Source organism: Macrobrachium nipponense, chromosome 2, assembly GCF_015104395.2.
Source record: "Macrobrachium nipponense isolate FS-2020 chromosome 2, ASM1510439v2, whole genome shotgun sequence".
NCBI lineage: Eukaryota > Metazoa > Arthropoda > Malacostraca > Decapoda > Palaemonidae > Macrobrachium > Macrobrachium nipponense.
The window spans coordinates 53,491,094-53,510,226 of NC_087201.1; the positions used below are offsets into that span (position 1 = coordinate 53,491,094).

At 40.7% G+C, this 19,133-nt stretch overlaps 1 protein-coding gene across 4 annotated transcripts in view; it reads right to left on the reverse strand.

Annotated features, from left to right (window-relative positions):
• Positions 1–19,133, reverse strand: part of LOC135220585 (lysosomal cobalamin transporter ABCD4-like) — a 274,508-nt gene that overhangs the window by 185,208 nt on the left and 70,167 nt on the right. For all 4 annotated transcript variants that reach the window (XM_064257839.1, XM_064257838.1, XM_064257840.1 and 1 more), the window contains exon 3: positions 10,856–10,983. In XM_064257839.1, the coding sequence (XP_064113909.1) occupies positions 10,856–10,983 (128 nt within the window). The remainder of the gene's footprint in view (positions 1–10,855; positions 10,984–19,133) is intronic.

Consider the following 19,133-nt stretch of genomic DNA (forward strand, 5'->3'; position numbering starts at 1 on the left):
GGGCGTCCTTTCTTGGACGTTTGTGTTAGTAGATCTTGTGTCGCCTTCTCAGTTAGCGAGCGAGATATATCCTTCACTAACTGAGAAGGAAACAGATGATCCGATAGAGGGGCGAACAATAAAGCAGTCCTCTGGCTCGGAGAAACCCCTTTTGATAATAGGGATCCATATACTGATCTCTTTTTCAGGAGACCAGCACCAAAAAGGGAAGCCACTTCTCCCGAACCGTCCTGTACTGCCTTGTCCATGCAAGACAGGACGCTATGGAGAATCTCTGGGTTTTTAAGAAACTCCGGATCTTTAGATTTGTTGGCCAGAACTCCGAGTGACCAATCCAGAAAGTTGAACACCTCTAAAGTGACAAAAAGTCCCTTTAGAAAGTGGTTCAACTCTGAAGTGCTCCACGTCGCTCTGACCGATCCTAAGGAGTGACGTCTAGAGGCCTCCACTAAATTGGAAAAGTCCGCATCTGCAGAGGCAGGCAGAGAAAGACCCATAGTCTCTCCTGTCCCATACCAAATACCTCTCTTTCCATGTAGTTTGGAAGGAGGCATGCAGAATACCGTCTTTCCTAACTCTTTCTTCTTGTCCATCCAATAATCTAAAGAATGGAGTGCCTTCTTCATCGATATTGCAGGCTTCATTTTCAAAAAGGCCGAAGATTTTGCCGTAGCCGAGCTCGAAAAGAGAGAACGAGGAGAAGGAGGAGCCGCTGGACTAAGAGAATCTCCAAACTCTTGAAGCAATAATGAGGCTAAGACCTTATAACTCGAGAGTCCCTCATTAGCAGGAGGTTCGTCATCAGACAACTCGTCTAAACCTCGATCAGACGAAGGAGAAAGTTCACGTTTGGAGGGAGAGTCCTTCCAAGACCTCCTACGCTCTGAAGTAGAGGAGCTCCTATTTGGAGAAGAGTCATAACTTCCAGGAACGAGTCTCCGACTCCTGCCTCCTGGCTCTTGACTCTTGCCTCCTGACTCCTGCCTCCTGGCTCCTGACTCCTGCCTCCTGACTCCGGACTCCTGCCTCCTGACTCCGGACTCTTGGCTCCTGCCTCCTGCCTCCTGACTCCTGCCTCTTGGCTCCTGGCTCCTGCCTCTTGCCTCCTGGCTCTTGCCTCCTGGCTCCTGCCTCCTGCCTGGATGACTCCACACTCCTGGCTCTTGGCTCCTGCCTCCTGGTTGACTCCTCACTCCTGGCTCTTGGCTCCTGCCTCCTGGGTGACTCCTCACTCCTGGCCGGTGCCAGACGTCTGATAGGTTCATCCAGGTTCGTACAGGAAACCTCACCTCGAGTAGGAGTATCGATCCTGGCGGCAGATACCTCCATACGTCTGGAGGATCTTTTGATCGGAAGGGAAGAGTCTTTCCTTCTATGGAGGCTCCTTTGACAGAACTCCTACAAAAGACGAAATCTGCTCTTGCATCGCCATCATGAATCTCTTCGTAACCTCCTCTTTATCCTCTTCGGGAGGAGGGGAAGGAGGAGGGGAGGAGTCCATAGCCTCCACCTCCTGCCTCCTTCTCACTCTGGTTGAAAGAATGGCTCTTCTTGCCTTCTTCACTCCCGAGGGAGACTCCTCAGGGAAGTTTTCTGGGCTCGAATCAATAGTCGGAGCCTTCCAACTCCTCTTGAGTGGCCGAGATCGATCTGAATCCCTCCAATCACGTCTCGGAGATGAAGATCCCGACGACGAAAAACACTCACGCAGGACGCTTTTACAATAGCGATCCTTGGCAGTCTGGGGTGTCACAGAAACCGCCGAAGGGACACCTGATCGGTGGGGATTCTCCACAACCTCCTTTCGGTTTTCGACATTCCTTCTCCTCTGGGCATGTGAGCTTGGAAGAGGTCTAGACCTAGGAGCATTGCTGAGCCGACCAGATGCCCCCTCCACTACACTGGGGACACTCATATCACTGTCCACTGAATAATCACTAGCCTTACCTTGTATGGCAGCCATTTTGTTTTCCATCAACTTGAAGGCTGCTTTTAGATCCGCAAGTTCTTTCGCTGAATCTACAGGTTCTGCAATAGGAGAAGGGGCTGCAATGGAAGGAGAAGTAGCAATACTTACCCTTGGGGAAGATCCCAAGCTAGGAATTAGTTCAGATCTCGAACTACTTAAACTTCTATAAGAAGCCTTCCTCACTCTTTCTCTCTCTAACTTTTTTAAATAATTAGTTAGATTCTTCCATTCGTTCTCACTCAAATTCTCACATTCCTTACAAGTATTAGTAAAAGAACTCATACTCCCTGCAACCCTTGCATACCGTGTGAGGGTCTACCGAAGCTTTCGGCAACCTCACCTTACAGCCTACATTCACACAACGTCTCACAACCATTCCAGAGTCAGACATTTTTAAAGAAAAATCCAAAATCAAGTCCACAAAACAGTCCACAAAAGCGTATGCCAATCCAACAATCCAGATACGTCACCAAAAGTCGGTCAAGAAGATCAATTGCCGGTGAAAAAAGAAAAACCAATCGAGAGGAACCAACAACAATGTTGATGGCCTGGGCGACAGAAGAATTCTGATTAGAAAACGGGAATGGTTCCTAGTCCTGCCACCCAGGGCAGGGCGGTAGATCACCTGACCTACCGGTAGCGTGTGCCGCGAAATTTGAAATTCTGTCGGAGACGACGGAGTCTATAGCTAAGTATATATCTGGCAGGGAAGTTGAATGTATAAAAATGGTTTTTTTATTTATCGTGATTTATATGCAAATATTTCAAAAATGAGATAAGCTACAACCTTCAACTATTTTTAGTTGTATTTTACATGAAATTGCGCACATTTCCATATATAAAACTTTATGTAACGGTTAACTTAAAATGGTGCAAACATTACGACAATCGGACGAAAAAATTTCTGATTTTTTCGGAAGAGTTACCACGCGGACGTAAGAAAAAAATTTTTTTTTCTATAAATTCACCATAAATCAAAATACTGTGCTAGAGACTTACATTTGTTGCAAAATGAAGGTAAATGATTGAATATTACTAGAATATAAGAGTTTTAGCTTACAATTGCGTTTTTCTACCATTTCAGTAGAGTCAAAGTTGACCATAGGTTGAAATTTTGGCACTTATCTTTATTTATATGAAAATATTTCAAAACTGATAAAAGCTACAACCATGGGTTGTGTTTAGTTGTATTGTGCATGAAATTGCGCACATTTCCATATATAAAACTTTATGTAACGGCTAATTTAAAATGGTGCAAACATTACGACAATCGCACAAAAAAATTTATGATTTTTTCGGAAGAGTTACCACGCGGACGTAAGGAAAAAGTTTTTTTTTCATAAATTCACCATAAATCGAAATATTGTGCTAGAGACTTACAATTTGTTGCAAAATGAAGGTAAATTATTGAATATTACTAGAATATATGAGTTTTAGCTTACAATTGCATTTTTTGACCATTTCGGTAGAGTCAAAGTTGACTGAAGGTTGAAATTTTGGCACTTATCGTTATTTATATGAAAATATTTCAAAACTGATCAAAGCTACAATCATGAGTATTTTTTTTTGTATTCTACATGAAACTGCACACATTTTCATATATAATACTCAATGTAATGGCTAATTTAAAATGGTGCAAAAATTATGTCAGTGACGAAATAATTTCTGAGATGTGTCATTGATACGATGAGAAAGAAATTCACGCTTGTGCGCCTGTGTAACGTTTGTAAACACAACAATGCCTTGATCCGTGAGCTCCCAGCATCCTATAAGGCGCGTGATTCAAAAGTTTTCGCCTGGTAGTCCTAAAAGTATTTTTCCACGAATTGTTAAAAAACTTTTTTTATCGACATACCATACATCCAATCGGCACCCGACAGACAATTTATGTTGACGTTTAATACGTCCAATCGGCGTTAAAGGGTTAATATTATCAATCCTAGGTGAACTCACCTGACTAGCGGTCTTAGCCTCGGCTCTAGAGGCCACTTTCCTACTTCTGTCATGTCCAAGTTTCATTAAATAAGCATCTAACACCTGCCACTTCCCCTTATCCCAATCTTTACACTCATCTGAAGTCAGAGCAAAAGAACAAACTTGTCCCCTGCACATATACTACATCCTATGAGCTTCATACTCAGCAAATGTTAATCTTGTTTTGCAGCCTTTGCTGCAAAACCTAACACTAGAGTCCAACATAATTCAATCAAAAATAAAATTCAGGAGTCAAAATCAGTGATAATCTAAGCTAATATAATTAGCGCTACCAAATTAATGGAATGCGTCACCCAACCGGTGAAAAATCACAACCATCTGATGACCAAAATTTTCCAGAGCTGCCCAACAACCAAGTACTACGTCATTGACCGGCAGAGGCAAATTGTTCTGTTCAGCTATGTTGTACCTATTCTTTCCTGAAAGTGGGCGGGGCGAACTACATACAACCGAAACAAAAGAGCGCTACTGCAATTTGCAAAAATTTTCACATTTTTATCTGCCGTAGTTTTAGAAACTTACAGCTATGTAATCCCTTGATAAGCTACTTATATAAAAATGGGGGTTTACTATATACATATATGATGTTCAAGAAATACAGAAAAAAGAAACAGCAAAATAATTTTTAGTATTAAGCATAAAATATGTTATTTTCATGATAAAATTTTGTTTCACATATACCAAGTAATTACATAGCTATAGTTTCAACTTGCACGGCAGCTTACATTTTGAAATTGTGGTCGCGCTTCTATTGTTTTTATGAAGGTGACTAGCCCGCCAACTTTAGGGGAATGAGAGAAACAACTTCGCAAAGGGCTTCAATTTGTTTGTGCCCCTTATGTCCATGTGAGGGGGGAGGAAGGGCTCCCATTCTGTAGTTTCTTAGTAAGTATACAGTGGAACTTCGACATACGAAAGTCCCAAATTACGAAAAATTCAAGTTACAAAAGCAAATACGAAGATTTTTTTGCCTCTGCATACGAAAATAATTCAGGTTTTACTGTAAAGTCCCGAGATTCGCCCGGACCACTGAGAACAATCTTAAAACTTGCGCGCTGCCAACTGAGTAGACTTGCCACCATCCTCCCGCTCTCCCATTGGTTCCTGATGCTAGTCACCGCCGTAAGATCCTGCTCTCTATTGGTCAGCATCTCTCCCATCATGTTCTACGTAAAGGCGTTCTTCGGCCACTCAATAGCAGCATCGTTATCGTAAGCATGCAGAAGTCGTTTATTCATATACGATTTCCTTTGTTAACGTAAATTCATGTTAGTGATTTCACTTTGTACTTTATCGTGTTGTGTGAGAACTTAATTAGTAACTTAATTACATACATATAGTCATGGGTCCCAAGAAAGTTGCTGAAGTTCACGGAAAGAAGAGGATGCTTTCTATGGAGGCAAAAATAGAGATTATCAAGAAGTATGAGGCTGGCATGCGGTTGAGTGTGATCGCTAAGGAATACGGCTGAAATCCTTCAACGATAGGCACCATTCTTAAGCAGAAGGAAGCCATCAAAGCAGCTACACCTTCCAAGGGCGTGACTATTTTGTCCAACAAGAGGAGCCACGTGCATGATGAGATGGAGAGACTGCTTCTTGTATGGATTGAGGACAAAGAAACTGCTGGCGATACGATAACCGAGATGGCAATCTGCCACAAGGCCAGCGCTATTTTCGGAGATCAGATTGCCCAGGCTGAAGACGACGGAGAAGGGACATCGACGCCAACCCCAGACTTCAAGGCTTCTCAGGGTTGGTTTGATAAATTCTGTAAACGGACTGGCATCCATTCGGTAGTGAAGAAATTGAAATTTTATATATATATAAAAAAAAAAAAAAAAAATTTAAAAAAAAAGTTTAAAGGTTTTTTGTAAAGTTAAGTGTTAATGTTTTCTGCCATTTGTTAATGTGTTTCGTAAAATTTAGTGTAAATGTTTCCTGTCCTTTTTAATGTGTTTCGTAAAGTTAAGTGTTCAAGTTTTCTGCCATTTGTCCTCCTCCTCTGTCGCTACTTTTGGAGATCGCCTCACTCGAAAGGTAAGGTTCCAAATTTTACTACATAAGTACGTATGTACGTACAGTATTTCTTGTACCATGTACACTAATACACTTTATTTACAGGTATGTAGCACATATTAGTAGTATATGTAGCTTAAGTTAGGTATTGAATGGTCCAAATTGTTGTATTTCATTGTTTATTGGTCAATTTAGCTTTATTATAAAATTTACTGGGGTGTTTTTGTAGGGCTTGGAACGAATTAGGCAATTTACATGTAAAATGTGGTTCAAGATACAAAAAATCAGGTTATGAAGGCCGCTTCGGAACAGATTAATTTCGTATCCTGAGGTACTACTGTTTATGAAACTTAATTTTATCATGAAAATAACATTTTCATATCAGTAGCTTACCAAGTAATTACATGGCTGAATCCCACACTGACAGGAGGTGGCATACATGGATATATTCTATTCCAAAACACTAGTATTGCTAATGAATTTTAAAACAGAGCAATTGCTAGCATTGATAAAATACTTGTTGTTTCCCTACCTAGTACAAGAACTACTGCAGGAAGATACTGCCTCTGACTGGTGCTCATCTTAACCTGTAGTGGCATGGTGGTACAGGATTGGAGAGCCTCTACTTTAGAGAGAGCTTTGCAGTGAAGGATATTTCCGATGGCTAGCAAAGCATCAATAGTTGCCCCTGCCCTGGATGCAGTACCCAATAAAAACAGAGAATGCTGTCACCTACACCAAATAATAAAAAAATATTACCCATCCACTGAAAAACTGGTGGGTACTCCAAGTACATGGTACCCCAAGACTCCACTAAGATTCAACACGCTATATCAAGGCAAAGAGAAAAAGGATACCAGGAATGTTTTCTATGCTTTGTCCCCAAAAACCATGCCAGCCACTGACAACGGACTCAGGGTGCAGCAGTTTCCAAACACTGTTTCCACTTCATGTATGTAGAGTCACAAAAATCAAATAACACCTCCAATACATGGCTTGAAGAATAGAGGCGAGAGACAAGTTGTGTCTAACTAAATCTAGGTTCCATGCGACCAAATCTAACTTCTTCTGTTTGGATGTGTCAAAGGATTTAATAAGGTTGGAAAGGTCCTGGCTCAAAGACAGATCCAAACCTCTATGATGAAAAACAGAGGCCAGCATGGCCCTGTAACCTCTAGTGGTAGAGAAAAAAAAAAAAAAGCCTTTAGGGAATCTCAAAAAGAGCAAAAACCAGCAATCTGCATTATGGACATTTGAGGAGATGAAATGTTATGTTTTCTACACAGTTCTACACAGTTGCAGAAGACTGTCCACTTAGCTTGGTAGTCCTTGCTTGAGGATTGACATTTACACCTTGCAATAACCTCTGCAGCTGGTCTTGAAATGCCATTCGCTCTAATGAGTTTTCTTATGGTCTGAATCCTGTCAGGGCATGAGTGGATAATCCTCAATGTGCGGTTGTCTGACAAGACTTGATTTTTGTAGAAATAGCCTTAGAAAGTCTACTAGTTGTCCGAGGAGATCCAGGAACCACTCCTTCAGAAACCAGAATGGGTTAATAAGATCAATGTCACATTCTGATGGACTCAAAACTTGTTTAAAACTTCCCTGACCATGCTGAATGGTGGGAATGCATAAAGGTCTATGTTCAACCAGTCCTGTAGTGTAGTGTCTGTCGGCCATTTCAGAGGATCCAGGGCTAGAAAACAGAACAGCAGAAGGTAAAGATTCTTGGAGTTACAAACAGGTCTAGGGTTGGTTTTCCCCTTAGTTTCTACAAGTAGGAGCACACCAGTGGATCCAGAGTCCATTCTGCGAGGGAGAACCTGTTTGTGAAGGCTCAGCTTGTCTGCCACCAAGTTTAATTTGCTTTGAATACAAAGAGTGACACTTTGAATACAAAGAGTGACGACTCTGGTTCAAATCTGCTCTGCACAGAGAAGGTCCCTTGTTGCCTCGCAGAGGGAGAAAGAATGAGTTCATCCTTGTTTCTTGATGTAAGAAAGGGCAGTGGTGTCAGAGTGGATCGCCACTGTCTTGTTGAAAACCTCAGTCATGAAGGATTGAAGGCTAAAATGAATTGTCTTCAGTTCCAAGGTCCATGTCGCCAAAACTTCCTTGCTTCCCAGAAGAACTCCCCAACCCAGATACAAAGCGTCTGAATAGAAGTCTACGTCACACCTCAAGAGGGAGGAGAGACTTCCTTTCCAAAAGTCTTTTTCCAGTCTTCAACCATCGCAAGTCAGTCTTGATCTCCAAAGTTATGAAAAACACTGAGTCTGGATGAACTCTCCTATCCCAGCTGGCTCTCAGGAAGAATTGCAGCAGTCTCATGCAGGGTCTTCCTAATCTGATGAACTGCTCAATGGATGCCAGAGTTCTAAAAGGCTCATCCACTGGTTAGCTGAACAAGACTGAAGAGAGAAAATTATTCACCATCTGCAGGCAGGATTTGACTCTCTTGGGGTGACAGAAAACCCCGAAAGCTCCAAGAGTTGATTGTCATCTACAAATAAAGAATATCCTGTGTCAGTCAGCTGGGACTTCTGAAGTTTGACTAATATAACCTTAATTCTTGAGCTAGGAGAGGGGTCTTCTGAAGGTCCTCCATGCACTTCGCCTTCAATGGGGATCGAAGAAGCCAATTGTCCAAATACACAAAGATATTGATGCCCATAAGGTGGAGCCACTTTGTTAGTGGGGCAGTAACCCGAGTAAAGACTTGAGGAGCTGTGGAGAGGCCACAGGACTCAGAAAACAAACCTGAGGTACTACTTCCCCAACCCTTTGATGACTTAGGGACTACAAAAGGAAGTTGCTAAATCCTTTTGTTCTGACATCCTCGACCATTTCTACCGCTCTTTTCCTGAGGAGGGAAGCCAAGTTCTCCTGAGAGGGATGAATACTTCTCCGAACCTACTGAGTAAGCAGAGAAAACTAAAGGCAGTTTCTCCCTGAACTTTCCCTTTGCTCTCCATTTCTCCCAAAAAAGGAATCTGGCTCCTACTAGAGCACGGAGGACTGAGTCTTCACTTCCCAGAAGAACGCTTGGAGGTCTTGACTGTCCGGGAAGAAATGTTGACTGCACCAAGAGGTCCTGCATGGACTTCTTTTGGAGGTCTGAAGCTATCTCATTCATGGTGGATTGGGGAAAGAAATGATGGTAGTCTAAGAGAAAAGAAAAGCTGACTTCCGAGAAGTAACCCTATTAGTGGTGAAGGAGCACCAAAGCTCCCTCTTCTTAAGGACCCACAGCAAAGAGAGCGGCAAGCTCCTGGGAGCCATCTCTAATGCCCTTGTCTGCACAGATGAGGACACCAAGCTGGTCCAAAGCACAATCTTCTGGTAACACACAGCTGTCTTTCATCTTCCTCATGAGAGCTCCTACTGATCAATCTAAAAAAACTCAAGACCTCAAAAACCTTAAAAATTTTCATGAGCAAGTGATCAAGCTCTGTAAACGAGAACATCACCTTCACCGACGAGAGGGCTGACCGCATGACAAGTCAATGAGACTGGAAAAGTCCCCTTGGGAAGAGGCAGTGACTCCCAAAGAAGGAGCTTCTCCTGTGATGTAAGACTAATACTTCCAATGAGAAAGTCAAGAGGGAGGAAAAGAGGCCTTTCCTAGCTCTCTCTTCTCTGAGAGCCAACCTTTAATTTCACTTGAGGTCTTCCTTGAAGAGGAGGAAAGAACCATCTTAGGGAGCCTGGAAGAATCAACAGGCTGGTTGCTCATCTTGAAGGCTGAAGCAGGAGAGACCAGGGATACTGGAGTGAAAAATGCTGGAAAGCTTAGCAGCAAATACTGCAGCAAGATTCATAAGTTAAGGGAGCAGCATCTTGGTCTAAGTCTTCCTCTTTTGACAAGATCAGGGACAAAGACAAGTCCATAGAAGCCTTAGCTGAGGAGGCTGCTTTCTAAAGTAAACCCAAAATGTCATTAAGGGGCACCAACAACAGATCAAACACTGTTTGCGTAGGAGGACCTGAAACAGGCAGCTGACGAGGAGGTGCCAGGCACACTGAAGCTGGTGCCAAAAGGTCGGGAGATGGCACTGGGCACCCGGGTGCTGTTGGGTGCTTGGAAGCAGTAGATGGGCACTCGTGACTGAAGCTAAGACGAGGATGATGGGCGCTTACTAGAAGGCGAAGAACGTTTGGGAGCCAAGTACTGGTGCTCTACCGCAGGGCGCTCAGGAGAAAAGCGCTGTGGTCTGTACCAGTTGCTGCAGGAAGGCTGTGGGGTACAAGCAGGTTCTCTGAACCTCTTACAAGGCAAAGCACCATTGGTGCCTCTTATCAGGACTGGACACCTCAAAACTAAAGGACAAATGACACACTTCCAAACTGATGCCATTCCAATGGCTGTCTGTTGCAGGTTGGGATGTAACAACAGGCTCTACTGAGGGGGCCACTAAGGCTACAAAAGGTAACTACTTCAACAATTGGGGAATCATCAAACATTCAGCAATCAGAATTCAAAACAAGCTGTTTCTTACAACCGATGTTCAGTCGTAAGCCAGCACGAACAAATTGAAGCTCTTTGCAGAGTTGTTCTTCTTGTTCCACAAAAGTGGGCAGGGCTAGTCACCTACACAAAAACAATAGAAGCACTACTGCAAATTTCAAAATTTAAGCTGCCGTGCGAGTTGAAACTATAGCTATGTAGTTACTGAACTTCAAAATTTAAGCTGCCGTGCGAGTTGAAACTATAACTATGTAGTTACTGAACTTCAAAATTTAAGCTGCCATGCGAGTTGAAACTATAGCCATGTAGTTACTTAGTAAGTTACTTATACAAAAACAAAATTTATCCAAAATCCATTCAGATTTATTTTGAACCTAACCACAAGAAAGTAAAAATACTTACCCCAGAGATAGCAACTATAAGACCACAGGACTGAAGTGTTAACAACACAAAACCATCAAAATCTCTTCCTCCAAAAACACCATAATATTTGCTTGGAACAAGGCCCATGTAGTATACCAGGTACTGCTCTGTAAAAGAAGAAACAATTAAGTGTTGTCTTAATAGTGCAAGATGTATGGTATATAATTTTTTATATTCTACAGGGTTACATAAAAATCTTTTTTCTTCATATGCGGAACAAACCTTCGGTCTTAACAATAGGATAAATCTTTGTGCCAGTTGAAAACTGGTTAAAACAATCAAAGACTGTAAAGCAAGGAACCTGTGAGATCTGGCAATTCATGCGCATACGAGGTGGGAGTTGGTTGTTGACCATGCACCGCATCTCATGACACTTCAGTCTTTTTTTGACCAGCTTGGAGAGTAGTCGCTTTTGCTCTCCTTCCAAGCCGTCTGATTGTGCCTGTATTTCGATTTCTTTTTTCAGTTGTGTTTGTGTTTTGTCATGGAGTCCTCCGAGTCTTCATGGCCTCGTCATCGTATGTGCCTGGGCATTCAGGGATTTCCGTGCTCCAGGTTTTTGGTTTCTACGATTACAGATTCCCATATGACATGCAGTAGGTGCCGATCTAATTATTATACCATTAGTAATCCCTGTCCGGAATGTCATGCCTGGTCTACGCCATAGTGGAGGGTGTTTTACAAGAGAAGGGAACATTGCAGTTTCTACTTGTCCTTTTTGGGAGGGTTTTTCTTCTCCTTGTTTGAATGATTCGGCTTCACCCTCTTTCAAAAATGCGCCCCCTGCTACAGATGTACCCGTCTCCTTTTCTTCCATTGATTCGTTGTTGGGAGTATCATTAGTTGCACAGGATGATGTTTTGTTTAAATTAGCCCCCTTTCTCTGGGGTGATAATGTTCTTCCTGAGAGGAAGGAGGCTACTCCATCTGTTTCTTTAGTTTCAGATTCTGATTCAACCAAGATGGCGGCTGTTTGGGTGTCGCTAGGCCTACGGGGTTCACACTCCTTGGATGGCCTCGTCACATTTCTTGGAGACGCGTGCCCCCCCTCCCCCCAGCCCCTATAGCAGTCCTGCCTCCACCAAGACTTCTGTGCTGCCACCTTGTGGGGCGCCTATGTCAACGTCGACACTTGGGTCACCTCTTATCGCTTTACCAGTGAGGCCATCAACCATTGCTGGCTTAAGAGATGTCATGACGTCACTCCCAGCATCTTCTCAGCCTATGACGCCAGCTGTGATGGCGTCACTTCCTCCAGTCATTGTAACGTCTTTCCATTCTACTATGACATCATCGCTTTCTCTTGCTGAGTCATCGGAGGCGTTGTTTCAAGCTGTGTTCAAGAGGCTGAACTCAGTTTTTCGGGAGAAGTTTTTTGATGTTTCTGTGAAGAAGTTGAAAACGGAGTGATTCTTCCCCTCCTCCTTCTAGCAAGAGATGTCGTAGAAGGGGGAGTTTCACTCTTTCTCCTGCTTCTTCCCCATCACCGCCTCATCACCCTTGAGTCAGACGTTGGTTATTTTTCTGGGGATTATTATGGTGCATAGCACCAACAAATGTTCTTATTTACATTTTGCAAGCCATAATCAACTATGCATTAACTGCTCCCCAGTCAAACAATGCCATTTTGAATGTTAAAATTATAGCTACTCCCAATTTACCAATGTTATCCATTCTTCTTGAATAAACATACGTACTGATGATCAAAATCCCCACCCCACCCCACCCTGACACTCTTTTCCCTTTCCTTTGCAGCACAAATCACAAACAGCCAAAGTGTAGAGTATCAATCCATGAAATTAATTTTCTAGCTGTTGTCTTTCCAACCTGATCCAGGGTTACTATATTCCAATTTCAAATTTTCAATTTAACATATGTAAAAACTAGGAGAGTATTAGCCACCCCAACCCCCTTTATGTGCAGGATTGAGAGCCATTTCTAGATTTCATCTATCAACTGTGGCAAAATGCACAGGTGATTAATTGACTGTATACAAAGTAGGCAGTTCCTTGTGGCATGCAGTTCCTAGGTGACTAAGACCAATTGCCCCTACCACTGCATATTTGTTTTTAACTCGTTTCATCACTAGGCATCCATCATCCCACTACCAATGATTTCTTGCATTCATCCTGAGCAAAGTCACAATTTTTTATTATAATTATCTTTTATATTATGTCTCCACTGAATTTAATGTTTCACTTTAAATCTCAAATAGCTAAGCTGAACTGGCTTTAGAATACTAAAACTTGTGTAAATGGAATACAATGGAATGGAGTAAAAAAAAAAACTCATCTGCCTTTGGTTGCAGAATTCCCTGGGCTCCACTCAAAACCGGTTGACAAAAAGGAAAATCAGGGCCTTTCCCATTAGCCACAGCCAATAGAACCCAGACTGACATTCCATAATGATACCCAATCCTCTGTTACAAAAGTGAGCCATTGGTTCTGTATTCTGATTTTTCAACAGAATCATCAGTGGTGGCAAGAGATGTAAGATTGATCCAAAGACAATCTACCTCTGTACGAGGTGGAACCCTTGAGGCTCACTTACAGCATGAGGAATTACTAGTAAAGGGATTTCCCTCTTACAGGTGATTTGATATATTTGTAGAGGTATTTTCATATAGTACAGTAGTCAGAATAAACACGCTAGCTATAAGAAAAATTAGTTAAGGCTATACATACTTTTAATCTTGTCTATATTTTCTTGACATAGTGGCTATATTTCCTTGTTCAATTATCAATTGTTTAGCCCTGTAGATAAGTATTCTATGTCGCAAGCCAGTATGACACAGTATAGGATGGTGAAATGACAAATATTTTAATAACTGTATTTTTCATAGCTAACAAACCTGAGGTTTTAACAATAGGATAATTCTTCTAGCGCCAGCTGGAAACTGGTTAAAAACAATCAAAGACTGTAAAGCAAGGAATCTGTGTCATCTGGCAACTCATGCATATATGAGGTGGATGTTGGTCACCGACCAGGCTTGGAACCTCGTGACGCACCACTGTTCCTCCAACCCAGGATATGAGAAGGGCGGCTAGATGTAGGCAGTTAAAATTAAAGACCTCAGGTTTGTTAGCTATGAAAAACACAAACTGATTTAAAAATTTGTCATTTGTTCATATGCGGAACAAACTTTTGGCCTTAACAATAAGATAGACTCATACCTGAAGGGAGGTACAAGTACCCTGAAACGGCTGGGAATTCAGCCCAAACCACCCTACCCTCCCTAGAAAATCGATTTCTAGAGAAGGGGGACTGAGCCCGTGAGAGAATAAATAAGAGTATCTAAAAACTCAACCTTCTGGGATTAAACACAATGAGACATGTCCAGATTCATTGCATTCGTGGAAGTTAAAAAGAACTCTTGTCTGTTCAAGCAACAAACCACTGGCCAAAGGGATTTGTTACTAGTACTCCTCTCTTCCCTTGTTAGAGAGAGGAGTAAGTGCTACTGAGAAGCAGATTTGTTACTGTACAGCAACAAAAAACTAAATAACTGCAACCAGTATGGCTGCCACACTCACCTGTATCAGACCAGTTCCAGCTTATATAATGTGACATACTCTTAAACTCGCCTGCAGGGAGAAGAAAGAGACCAGCCATCTCCCTCATTCTCTCTCCCACACAATCATCTTAGGTAAGATACAAACTGTCCCCCTGGGGGCACTGGATAGGCTACATAACTTGATGGGCAGCCACCACCAGACCCAAGGAAAAAAAGTGCCCTAGGACCTGTGAGCAATGTCCTTCAGGAAAAGGAAATGAATAAAGTAATGTGACAGGGGAGGGGAGCAGCGCCATATGATGGTCAATGATTTTAATGGTTTTTATGCAATTTCTCTCTCTCTCTCTCTCTCTCTCTCTCTCTCTCTCTCTGAGATGAGATCAGTTTTATGGTACATGTATGTAATAAGTTTATTATTAATATTTTCCAATAATGCTAATACTATAATGTGTATAATAATAATATTATATCTATCTATCTATCTATCTATCTATCTATCTATCTATCTATCTATCTATCTACCTAGTAAAAATGTTCTGTTACAAGAGAGTTCCATCTAATAAAAGGAGCCCATAAAAACACCAAAATATAGAGAGAAAATACTATATTTCATGGACTCCTGTCTCCCTCTTCAGGCAGATGAATGAGAAAATTTACAGAAAAAGTTGTATTTATACCAAGAGATCCATCCACAGTTATGCCAATTTAGGTCACTCCCGCTGATAATCTTCCTCTAATCTTCTTAAGCGTTGGTTGAATGAAAACTTTGTCAATGACATCTGTATCCCATGCGCCTTTTGAGATGTTCATTACCTGTCTCTGTTTAATCAAGGCCGATTCCATCATTTGACTCTTGTACCTGAAGAGGGAGACAGCAGTCTCTGAAATATAGTATTTTCACTCTATATTTTGGTGCTTTTATGGGCTCCTTTTATTAGATGGAAGTCTGTTGTAACAGAAGCAGTCCCTCGCTTACAATGGTTTAGCTTACGGCATTCCGAGGTTACAACACTTTTCAATTCTATTCATCAGAAATTATATCCAGGTTTACTGTGCATGTTCCAGGTTTACGCCACATGTTCCTAGGTTAAGGTGCTTACGATGCAGATCTGACAAAAGAAATGATTCCAAAAATGTAAAATAATCAATATTTGAAGGTGTTTTTGATGAAAATGCAATAAAATGCAGTTTAAATAGTTTTTAATACACCCAAAGTATTAAACGTAAGGTTTTCTTAGGATTTGTGACAATTTTCCGCCTTATGACATGTCTCAAGTACGGAAACTCCATTGTATGCCGGGGACTGCCTGTATGTATGTGTATATGTATACAGCTAGTTGTTGACTTACGATCTATGTGAGTTATGACTGATTGACTTTACAATCACCCACAACTAAATTGACTGGGAAGCAACAGTTTTTCCCCAGCTCCCAGCAGCCCAGCAGCATACAACCAGGCAGCAAGAGATACCAAATTACAATAGCCTAACTTATCCCATTTTCTAGTGAAATAAGTTAAAAAAAAATGCAAAAGAGAATTATGAAAATTTTGTTTTAATGTTTTACTCATTTGGTAAATATGTACAGCCATGAACAACTAAACAAGAAACGTGTTGCTAAGTACAACCGAATTGGATAACAATATCCATTTAGCTTGTACAATAGGACTGATATATTTTTTGGTAATAACTTTACAGGCGGTCCCTGGGTTACGACGGTTCCGGCTTACGACGTTCCGAGGTTACGAAGCTTTTTCTTAAATATTCAATGGAAAAATCCGTCCTGGGTTACGACGCTTGTTCCGAGGTTACGACGCTGACGCTTCCGATGCTCCGAGTTAACGACGCTTTTAAAAAACGCATACTATGATAAAAATCCTTTATAGTTTAGCACAGTATATTAATAAAAATAAGTTTCTGGTTAGATTACAACAAAAATTTTGAGGTTATGATGATTTTCGACACTTTTTATGTCGTATTTTTCGATGTATTTTAGTGACGCCTCATATGCGGAACTAGTTTCCGAGCGAATGAATACATACTAGCTTGCGGTGCGCAAAGTTTACATATAACAGTCCAAAAGCGCAAATAATTAAAAAATCATTGCTTGTTTCCAGTAATAATAACAAAACAAAGTTTCTGGTTAGATTACAACGCAAATTCCAAGTATTCAAAGAGAGACATTATCCAGTAATTTGATCAGAGAGAGAGAGAGAGAGAGAGAGAGAGAGAGAGAGAGAGAGAGAGAGAGAGAGAGAGAGAGGCGTCTTCCGACGCTCCGAGTTAAGGACAGAGAAGTGTTCGTTTCATTAAACGGCCTCTGACTCATGCCAGTAAATGTTTTGTTGATACTAATAATATAAGCCTATTTAAAGATACGTTTACTTTAATTAGTCTATATGATACGTAAATAGTAATCAACTGTTCTTGTAGCCCTCAAGATTTGGCAAAATCGAAGTATCCAAAGAGAGACATTATCCAGTAACTGGAACCTTGACATACAAATTTAATTTGTTCCGTTACCATCATCGTATATCAAAACAGTTGTATCTCAAAGCATTTTTTCCCATTAAAAATAATGTAATATGTATTAATCCGTTCTAGCGCTATGAAACCACACCTAAACACAGCTAAATTACAAATAATATACACAATTTATACACAAATAAACGAGTAATAACACACATAATGATAAAATAACATAGCAATGTGATAAATGATAATAAATGTTAATAAAATCAATTAAAAAAAAAGAAAGGAATTTTACTTACCACAACGAAAGATGACGTGAGGCCAGCAGGGGAAGGAGGTAGGGAAGGGTGGCAAGGAACGATTTGTTCTCTTTTTATTTACGTATGTACACTAATAACTACGTAATAAACACAAATGAAATAACATTGCTAAACTAATTTTTATTTATTTTTTTTAAATCAGTTCGTAGTTTAGAAATAATGGTGATGCCTTTGGAAGGTTTTTATAGCTTCCTTCTGCTTGATGATCGTGGATATTGTAGAAGGATTTCGACCATACTCGTTTGCCAAATCGAAGATACGAACGCCACGTTCATGCTTTGCTATAATTTCATGTTTTGCTTCCATCGAAATCATTTTCTTGGGTTTTTTCTTATCACTTGCTTTGTCTTTAGCTTTGAGAACCATGGTTAATAATAAAATAGACAAAATAACACAAAAAATAGGCGCAAATACAACGAACTAAACAACGACGTGTTAACATGCAGCACCAACAAACAAACAGACTGAACGCCATTTATCGGTCGCCTATACAACTAACACTCATCGCAAAATCGTATCTCAAATATTTCGTTGTATATCAAAGCTTATATTTTCGCAAATTTTCTGTTGTATCTCAAAACATTCGTATATTAGGGCAATCGTATGTCAAGGTTCCAGTGTAATTTGATCAGAGAGAGAGAGAGAGAGAGAGAGAGAGAGAGAGAGAGAGAGAGAGAGGAGGAGAGAGAGAGAGAGAGAGGAGAGAGAGAGAGAGAGAGAGAGAGAGAGAGAGAGAGACCTTGGCAACAAAGGTCTCGGGGATTGACGTAACGTTCATTTTCTGAACAGATAGGACAGAGAAGTGTTCGTTTCATTAAACGGCCTCTGACTCATGGCAGGAAATGTTTTGTTGATACTAATATATAAGCCTATTTAACCCTTATACGCCGACTGGACGTATTTTACGTCGACATTTTTTGTCTCTCGGGTGCCGACTGGACGTACTTTACGTCGACATACAAAAGTTTTTTTAAAAATTCGCGGAAAAATACTTTTAGGCCTACCAGCCTAAAACTCTTGAATCACGCGCCTTGGGGGATGCTGGGAGTTCAAGGATCAAGGTGTTGTTTTGTTTCCAATCGTTACGCAGGCGCGCAAGCGCGAATTTCTTTCTTGCTGCACTAAAAAGTATCTGTAACACATCTCTGAAATTATTTCGTCACTTTGACATAATTTTTGTACTATTTTAAATTAGCCGTTACATGGAGTATTATATATGAAAATGTGCGCATTTTTATGTAAAATACAAAAAAAAAATACTCATGGTTGTAGCTTTTATCAGTTTTGAGATATTTTCATATAAATAACGATAAGTGCCAAAATTTCAACCTTCGGTCAACTTTGACTCTACCGAAATGGTCGAAAAACGCAATTGTAAGCTAAAACTCTTATATTTTAGTAATATTCAATCATTTACCTTAATTTTGAAACTAATTGGAAGTCTCTAGCACAATATTTCGATTTATGGTGAATTTATGAAAAAACTTTTTCCTTACGTCCGCGCGGTAACTCTTCCGAAAAAAATCATACATGCGATTGTGGTAATGTTTGCACCATTTTAAATTAGCCGTTACATAAAGTTTTATATATGAAAATGTGCGCAATTTCATGCACAATACAACTAAAAACAACCCATGGTTGTAGCTTTTATCAATTTTGAAATATTTTCATATAAAAAATGATAAGTGACAAATTTTCAACCTTTGGTCAACTTTGACTCTACCGAAATGGTCGAAAAATGCAATTGTAAGCTAAAACGCTTATATTCTAGAAATATTCAAGCATTTAACTTCATTTTGCAACAAATTGGAAGTCTCTAGCACAATATTTCGATTTATGGTGAATTTATGAAAAAAATAACATTTTCTTTACATCCGCGCGGTAACTCTTCCGAAAAAATCATACGTGCGATTGTGGTAATGTTTGCACCATTTTAAATCAGCCGTTACATAA